The 9,706-nt window shown below is 45.2% G+C and overlaps 1 protein-coding gene across 1 annotated transcript in view; it reads left to right on the forward strand.

Moving 5' to 3' along the window:
- LOC126252117 (gamma-aminobutyric acid receptor alpha-like) overlaps positions 1-7,795 on the forward strand; it is a 235,467-nt gene extending 227,672 nt beyond the window's left edge. Inside the window, exons 12-13 of the mRNA XM_049952984.1 lie at positions 6,353-6,411; positions 6,457-7,795. Of these exons, the coding sequence (XP_049808941.1) occupies positions 6,353-6,411; positions 6,457-6,734 (337 nt within the window). The 3' untranslated portion in view covers positions 6,735-7,795. The remainder of the gene's footprint in view (positions 1-6,352; positions 6,412-6,456) is intronic.
- The last annotated feature ends 1,911 nt before the right edge of the window (positions 7,796-9,706 follow it).

The following is a 9,706-nucleotide window of genomic DNA, read 5'->3' on the forward strand; positions in this document are numbered from 1 at the left end:
GCAACTACTCATCTTTTCACACAAGTAAAACACAATGTTTGCGAAAATTTGGTCGAAGAAATGAATTAAAAGTGCTAATAGAAAATCATTTAGTTCGAATAGAAGTTTAACAGATACATCGAAATTCTGTTAAGCGAAGTTCTGTTTATCGAATAACTGAAACCAAAGCACAACTCATTCTCCTCTTGAAGCGCAAGTCGCTTACATCGCTATACTTATTTGACTGTAGCTTAATGTGGTCATAAGGGAGCGTGGGTGTTAGCTTGAAAGAGGTTGTAAGAGATCTTTGTGTACAGCATCAGAGCTGTGTAAGAGCTTATTCGTCTAGGACAAGGGAAAGAGGGCTGCATGTACAACTGACGTGGACAGTTCTTAGTAAATCTGTCATCTTAGCTGTTTTGCAATATGAGGTATGGCAACAAGGAAACATACTCTACCTCTACTGAAAAAACTTACGCAGCTGAAATGTCGTCCCCTTAAATTTAGTCCGCTCCTCGATCCCTGCACAGCTCCATGCGAATTTTCTACTGCTGGAAGCAGTGCTGCAAGTCTTTCTTGTTATACTGTTGAAGAGGCTCGTCGCATTTTCCTTCACTGCATGCACGGACTGGAACCTGGTTCCTTTGAGCGCAGACTTCAGTTTCAGGAAGATAAAAAAAATTGCGTGGTACTAGGTCAGGGGAATACGGTGGACTTTCCGTCATTGGAATGTTGTTTTCTCGTCAAAAAACTCTTCACAGACATCGCGTTACGGGCCGTCGCGATGTCCTAACGAAGAATCCGTGAGCGATACTTCCATAGATCTGGTCTCCTCCTCCACACACATTCACGGAGGGTCTTCAGAACAATTAAATAATAAGCTTGATTGACAGCCTGACCTTCACCTGTCAGGGTAGCCATAGCGCTAATGCGCTGCTTCATGGACTCCGGCCCCGGATCGAATCGGCCCAGCGGATTAACGACGAGGGTCGGTATGCTGGCCACCCTGGATGTGGTTTCTAGGCGGTTTTCCTCATCCCACTGGATGAATACCAGGCTGGTCCCCACGTTACGGTATACTCAGTGATAAAACAAAGCTGTAGGCTTTTACTAGAAATATTGACCCTTAGACAATGTGTCTAATAGTGTATTTTAAATACGACAGTATGCCATCTTAGGCTCTGTGTAACATTCTAAAGCCGAAATCATGATCGTGTAAATGCATCACTTCAAATAAAAAACAGTCTAATGGCGGTAATGACTTTAAAGAAATATATTACGACTGGGCCCCACATTATGAAAAAATTATTAAATGTGGGTAAGCCCTCGGATATAGAAGAAAACCATCATTCCTTTGAGTTTTGATTTGCTCATGCACACATTCTTCTTCCTACGGAACTGAGGGCTGTTCCAACACATGTATTGTCTCTTAGTCTCTAGATGGCATTAGAATATCCATGTTTCATCACACATAATTACTTTGTTGAGGTCATTTCAATGTTTTAAAGAGTGTCGTCACAGGATTTCACTCGATGTTGCTTTTACTCGTTTGTGAGGATTATTAACACCACTTTAGAAGAAACCTTCGTCAAGACCAGATCATTGTGCAGAATCTGTCTAACGGTTTCCTTATTGATGCAGCCAAGTTCTGGGACTGCTGGAATGTTCAGGCTGCGGCTTCCTCGAACAGTTCTACTGACCTTTCCCACATTCTCTTCAGTTTTCATTGTGGAAGGACAGCCCGATTTCGAATTATCTTCGAGTCTTCCCTAACGCCCTTGAACCTCTTAACCCACTCGAAAACGTGCGTAAGAGATAGACACTGATCACAACAAACTTGTTTTCATAAACAGTAAGTTTCTGTGGCGGATTTCTCAAATTTTGTGAGGAATTTGGTGTTAACATTTTGCTGCAGTTTAGAGCGTAGCATAATTCCGACGGAGTTCAAAGACAGGACCCGTTTCTAAGAAGGCTCGCAGGCAGAATGACCACCAAAGTGGCGTGAAATTATTTACGCGTGTCAGGGAGAGTCCCAAGGTTATTGCCCCACTCTTCTCTTTGTCATTGACGAAGTCAGTAATGAGCATAACAACCAGTTCAGTTTCTTTACTGCCACACTTCGTAGTTGCGAAAGTCATAACTGGAAGCATAGAACCTAGTTTTTTATGAATGCCGCAGACGAAGATGTATTCGTTCGTGGCATTCCGCTGACACAAAGTGATTCAAATACACCCTCCGATTTAAAGCGGTCGTAGTGACCCATGCATATTGCATTCGCTATGAGTGTCAAGAAGGCATAAGGCCAGTCACTCTGCCGGCCGCGGTGGCCGAACGGTTGTAGGCGCTTCAGACCGGAACTGCGCGGACTGTTACGGTCTTAGGTTCGAATCCTGTCTCGGACATGGATGTGTGTGATGTCTAGGTTAGTTAGGTTTAAATAGCTTTAAGTTCTAGGGGACTGATGACCTCAGATGTTAAGTCCCATAGTGCTCAGAGCCATTTGAACCAGCCTGTCACTTCGTGTGGTAATGTGTGTATGTGTATGTGTGTGTGTGTGTGTGTGTGTGTGTGTGTCGCAGGACAGTGCAGTTAGAGATGCAGATGGATGACTTCAGAGACGAGCGACAACTGCCGCACAAATGGTGGGTCCCATTATTTACGAACACTCGCCAGCGGATTGGCTCGTGGCAGCGACGGCACATCCGCGGGAGTGAGCTGTGACCGTGGTATGCAGTCCGAGTATCTCTGACCTTTCCTAAATATCGAAACTAGGTCTGGTCGGGTAATCCGAATCATTGTCGAGTACTAAATATCTTTCGCCAAAAGTCTGTCCCTTGCGACCCTCTTCATAATGCACAAGTACATCCATCCGAAGGTAATTGCTGTAGTCAAACCTTAGTCTGCCTCTCTAAAGCTTTTCCTCCACACTTTCTACCATTACGAAACTGACGATTCCTTCACGTCTCTGTGTGTTTCCTGTTACCACCATCTCTTCTTTTACCGAAGTCGTGCTACAAAATTCTCTTCTCTCTTCTGTAGGTCTTCAGTATTTATTAAATATTCCCATCTAACCTTCAGTACCACATTTCAAGAGTTTCTATTCTCTTTTTGTCTCATAATATTCGACGTATCACTTCCGTGAAAGACTTAACTCTAGAAACACACATTTAGAAGAGATTGCATTAGTGAAGACAGACTTCTTTGACAAGATCGGTAATAATAACCCTCATTCTCGATAACCGGTATCGGTAATCGAAGGTACCATCTTCAGATCTCGACTGACAGTTTACTGCCTATGTCTGAAAACACAACACAAAGTTCTTAATATTTCAGCCCCTCTCCATGTTAATAAATTTTTCTTTTTCAAAAAACGCTTTTCCATTCATTGCCGTCTCCATTTTAGCAAAAACGCAAAAATTTTAGTGCATCATTTCTTAAGTTGCTTCCCTGAGCATTGTCTTTTATTTTGCACCAGGTTGGCATTTTAACTGGTAATGTTAGAGCGTGGCTAGATGCCGTTCCTGTCGCCACACGTTTTGCCTCTGGAGTGGAATCTGTGTTCCCTTAAATATCTGCGTCTAGTGTCATGCATATGGAAATGTTTGAATGTTTTCTAAATGTTTGCGAATCGTGCAACTAAGGTGTGACATAGGTACCAGCCTGATATTCACCTAGTCTGATGTGGGGAACCAAATCGCCGTATTTTATTCGAGGACTTTCCGTTGTCCATGATTTTATATCCTCACAGGCCAGCTCGGTATTCGTTTTATGGCACTAAAAATTCCGTTCAACCGTTCTTCCAGGTCATTTTCTGTCTTTGACGATGTTAAAATTTTACTTGCAGACCTCTAAGTTATTTGTTCTTTACCGTGAAATTTAATTCATTGCCCAAATTTTCTCCTATGGTTGCTTTACCCTTTGTCCTACATGCAGATAAATCACGTCAGGGTTAAGCTACAATCCTGCCTCACTCATTTCTCAAATACGACCCTGGTTTCAGTAACCCCAGTGGAATTGAGTCTCAGTACAGAGACAGACGAGAACTCTACGACAGCTGTAATAACTAAAGTTCAAATCAATGTAAGACCAGTTTCCAGTATAAGATTTGCTAGACATTTACCTGTGGCTCCCCCACGTGCATGTACGGCACCTATAGTTCTCCTTCTCATATCTACCTATCTCTTTCTCCCCTCCCCCCCCTCCCCCCTATCTACTCAGTCAATCTCATCGTCCCCCAGAGTTTGTGCTCACACGTGTCAGTTCGCTTGGAGGAGACTCTAACCCCCAGAGTTCTGATTCCCATATAGCAAGTAGTGTGTGCATCAAATTTGGTGGCAGCGATCCGGTTCAGATGATATGTGTACATGTAGCTAAATACATGTATCCAAAAACCTGTTGCGGAATCATAATTGATTTGAAACCAGCAATAAAGAGACAAGAGTCTGAGACCATAACCTTTCCCGGCGAATTGAACGTTCAAATAACTTACGGGTTTGGTGCCAGGGGACGTCGTCGACCACCGCCGATATTTCGACAGGAGCACACCCTGCCATTCTCAAGGCACAACTGCAAGAAGGAAGCAATGTGCAAGGGATTTTAATACCTCGGTTCAAAGAGGAGAAACAAGGAAGATACCACACACAGACAAGTGACCGCAGAGTCAAAACACGACCGAAGATGACCAACATCAGAAATATCAGAGGCAGATCAAACGTGTGTTGCGCAGTCAGCCTTCTGTGCAACGGGTGAGTGACGATAGCAACGAAGTGGCACCTACGTCTACGGCCTTTTTGCCTCGCGCAGGAAGCATATACAACGGGATTGGCCGTATTTTGCGGAGATATGATGTGAAATGTGTTTTTCGACCACCTAAGTTTAAGGCCCTGTTGGCGTCCGTAAAAGATGATCTTGGTTTGCGTAAGGCTGGTGTCTATCGTATTCCTTTCAACTGTGGCATGTCATATATTGGTCAGAGAATGAGGACTGTGGAAGACCGGTATATTGAACATAAGCGTCAGACACGCTTACAACAGCCGAGCAAATCCGCTATTGCAGAACATTGCCTTGACACCAGTCGTCCCATGCAATACAACAACACGGATATTCTGGCTTGCACGTCATGCTATTGGGACAGTGTTATTTAGGAAGCTGTTGAAATCGAACTGTCAAGCAACCTTACAAACAGAGAAGGTGGATTTTGTTTAAATGCTGATTGGAATCCGGCTTTGTCTCTCATCAAAAAACAGAGGAACAGAATTAGTGCTACCTCACCTGTTGATTAATAGTCACTATCGATACATCTACATCCATACTCCGCAATCCACCATACGGTGCCTGGCGGAGGGACCTCGTACCACAACTAGCATCTTCTCTTCCTGTTACACTCCCAAATAGAACGAGGGAAAAATGACTGCCTATATGGCTTTGTACGAGACCTAATCTCTCTTATCTTATCTTCCTGGTCTTTCCGCGAAATTTAAGTTGGCGGCAGTAAAATTGTACTGCAGTCAGCCTCAAATGCTGCTTCTCTAAATTTCCTCAGTAGCGATTCGCGAAAATAACGTCTCCTTTCCTCTAGAGACTCCCACCCGAGTTCCTGAAGCATTTCCGTAACACTCGCGTGATGATCAAACCTACCAGTAACAAATCTAGCAGCCCGCCTCTGAATTGCTTCTATGTCCTCCCTCAATCCGGGCTGATGGGTATCACAAACGCTCGAGCAGGACTGAATAATAGGTCGTATTAGAGTTTTGTAAGCGGTGTCCTTTACAAATGAACCACATCTTCCCAAAATTCTACCAATGAACCGAAGACGACTATCCGCCTTCCCCACAACTACCATTACATGCTTATCTCACTTCATATCGCAATGCAATGTTAGGCCCAAATATTTAATGGACGTGACTGTGTCATGTTGGTTGTGTGTTGACTCTGCTGTTACTTGTTCTGTGTGTGGTACCTTCCTCGTTTCTCCTTTGTCAACCGAGGTATTAAATACCCTTGCACACAGCTTCCTCCTAGCAGTTGTGCCCTGAGAATGGCAGGGTGTGCTCCTGTCGAAATATCGGCGGTGGTCGACTACGTCACCCGGCAGGAAACCCGTAAATTATTTGAACAGACAAGAGTCTGTTGTTTCTCACTCACTTTGCCTCACGATGTCATTCGTCAAGCACTGTAGTTTTGCTCAACTGAAATGTAATGTGTGGAAATAAAATTTAGGTGCCAACAGCCAGAAATGCTACATCATCCAAAACCGTTACGCTTCTACTTTTTCTGTTTCCGACCTCTACAAATCCCACCTGCGGATTTCCTGTCGGTCGCTCTCGCGGCAGCAGCAGCGGGCAGTACAGCAACGCTCCTGTGGTCTTCGCAGGTCCGTGTCGTGCCTGAGCCGCCCCCCGGAGGCGTCCCCGCAGCCCCCGCTGGCGGCCGGCGAGTCCGGTGGCGGCAGCGTCGCCGCGTCCTCCGCGTCCGGAGGCGGCGCGGCGCGCGGCGACGACCACCAGCTGCAGCAGCCGCAGCTGCAGATGCAGCACCAGCAGCTGCAGCTGCAGCAGCCGCACGCGTGCCGCTCGGCGCCCAGGAAGAAGCGGCGCACGCCGCGCTTCAACTCCGTCTCCAAGATCGACCGCGCGTCGCGCATCGTCTTCCCGCTGTGCTTCCTCGCCATCAACATGTTCTACTGGTACTCCTACCTGTGGCGCAGCCGCCGCCTCTACCATGTGCGCGCCAGCGGCGACGCGGCCGCGTCGTAGCGCCGGTGGCAGGAGGAAGCCGCTGGCCGCCGCAGCGAGCTGTTCCAGGGATGCACGGAAGCTCGCCGCCCGACACTATCTCACCCTTTTCCTCAGATAACTGAACAGTTTCTCAGCAGACACGTGCTGTCCAGAACTTTGCGAATCGCAGAAGTGGTGCTGGGAGTGTACTGGACAGGCAAAACTTGGGAAGAACCTTCGCAACCAACTACGTAACTGTAAACTTAAAAACGTGTAAGCTGTTCGTGTCTGAATGTAACCGAACGGTTTGATACGCGCTTATGAACCTCGGGCACTTGCGTCTAGTTTCGTTGCGGGGCATATTTGGCAACGGGCGAGCCTAGTAACTAACTATAATGGGCAGTCAAATGGAAATGACATATATGAGAAAAAAAAGTAACTAAAGTTTTTATTATTTCAAGAGCAGTCGCCTTATTTCATTGTTAGACAAGATGGTCAATGCCCTTATGGGAAAATGCTTACGGCTGCCTACGGACCCATGATTGCACCCATAAGTACACCTCTTCGTCCGAAGTAAATCGACGGCCACGATTCTTCAGGGAGCTTTCCTCAGGGCTCCAGAAACATATACAACGCATGGGAAGAGATCGGGACTGAATATAGTACGTGCAACTGCTTCCCAGCGAAACTTTTCTAATCTTTGAGGTCTGTTCAAACAATTCCGGAACTTTTCTACGCTTACCTTTTACTTAGTGTGCATGGTCTCCTACGAAATACTCTGCTCAACAGCTGATACACCGCTTCCAACCCCTTTTCCACTTCCGTAAGTAGTCTTCGTACACCTCTAGCTGCATCGTGCTAAGCGCCGTCTGTGAATTATCTTTTATCTCGTCTGTCGCTGCAAATCTTCGTTCTTTCATCGGATTTTTCATCTTTTGAAATAAAACAGAAGTCCGCAGTGGTCACATAATCTCTTAAGAAACATTTCATTCTCACTGTCGCGGTACAAAAGCACTTCACAGACTGCGAGGCGAATGTGTTTTTCGGCTCATGAGCCGCGGGACGAATTTTTCGTCAAAACAATGCATTCCAAGATGCTGTGTCAGGAATTCATTACATGATCCACCTGGACTGTTACATTCTTCTGCTTTCTCTCGGGTAGTCAGCCTTCGATTGGCAGGCGCTATTTCGTTGACGTCCCGGACATGAACGTCGTCGATAGACGTCGAAAGTCGTCGTGAAGGACTGTCATATTTAACTTCCGTCTGGCTATTTCTAAACGTTGTGAACCATTCAGAACACCGAGTACGGCTTAAGCATCATTTTGCGTACCTCTTTAAAGGTTTCCCTGAGTTTCGCCCAAAATTTAGCCCATGCGCGTTGCTCATCTAACTCTGCCTTCCTGAAATTCGTGAACTGTGTGACACAACGTTCTACTGAATATATCACTGGACAATAACTAAAAGACATACAACAATGAAACTTACGGAAGTTGTACATTAAACGCAGGAGTCAGCAGGGATCCCAGCCGCATTTCGCTCCAATACAACACTGACGCGAAACTATGAATGTTCCGGAATTTTCTGAACAGACTTCGTAGCCCAAACGACTGGCTCGATAGCTCCAGGAAAGTAATGATGACCTTTTTCCTTCAATGCAAGTGACGGCTGTTGTTGACTTTCAGGAGTCCTGTACCAAAATTAACGCACAGCGGTACGTTGACACTTCATAAAAACTGGAGCGTGCCATCAAGTCCTAACGTCCAGAATGCTCACAGACGGCATCATTCTGTTGCAAGACAACGCCCGAACACGTATTGCCAAGGTTGTTTCGAGTACGCTGTACAAGTTTCGCTCTGAAGACATTACACATCCTCCATACAGCACCGATATCTCCCGATCCGATTTCCATATTTTTGTAGTCCTGAAGAAACACATTCGTTGCGCCCGCATCTCGTGGTCGTGCGGTAGCGTTCTCGCTTCCCACGCCCGGGTTCCCGGGTTCGATTCCCGGCGGGGTCAGGGATTTTCTCTGCCTCGTGATGGCTGGGTGTTGTGTGATGTCCTTAGGTTACTTAGGTTTAAGTAGTTCTAAGTTCTAGGGGACTGATGACCATAGATGTTAAGTCCCATAGTGCTCAGAGCCATTTGTACCACATTCGTGGCCGTCGGACAAAGAGCTGCACGCCTGGATAGAATCATGGTTCTGTAGGTAACCAGCAACTTTTTTTCATGGAGACACTCTCCATCTTGTCTCACAGTTGGATAAATGTATTAACACTTACGGCGAATACTTTTGAAGTAATAGACAGTTTTCTTACTTTTTCCAACTGTTTTTTTACATGGGTGCCTCTTATACAAAAGCAGGATTGTTGTTCTTTATAACTTAAAGTAATTTTTCAGTATATCTGCCACATTTCATGTGAACGTCAAAGACAAAATATATCACGCACACAAGAGGAAGTGTCCCAGTCATACTGTCCAGAAATTTATCAAAAGGAAACGTCCACAGTCCTTATAAATTACTTTTTCTTCAATTTTCTGGGTGCTAACCTTTTAACCACTCACTTTAGAGTGTGCTGTTAACTCTATCGCCTTTTCTGTCAATTTGGCAGCTATCAGGCGACAGTTTACTGCTCGTCGATCACTGTGCCAACTTGAAGTAATATATTTGATTGCCAATGATACACGCATCAAAACACAGCGTTAAATAGAAACAGTTGATTTCTACAGCCTGTTAATTGTCTGTGTCCTGAAAGTCAAAACTTTTCTATGTTAAACGCTCTCTGATACAAGACAACTGTCATCACTGCTAAGACCAAGAACAACCAAAACCACTTGTAAAAAAAAAAACAATAATAATCTGTATGTATGCCACTATCTACTTGACATTAATAGGCAATTAAGAAATTAATTGTAGGTGGACAAAGTACCGTAGTTCTAGTCCAACACATTTAACTCTTGTAACGTCATTGCAACTACAAAATCGTGTATGAGCTATATGACACATAC

The sequence above is a fragment of the Schistocerca nitens genome, chromosome 4 (assembly GCF_023898315.1).
Source record: "Schistocerca nitens isolate TAMUIC-IGC-003100 chromosome 4, iqSchNite1.1, whole genome shotgun sequence".
NCBI lineage: Eukaryota > Metazoa > Arthropoda > Insecta > Orthoptera > Acrididae > Schistocerca > Schistocerca nitens.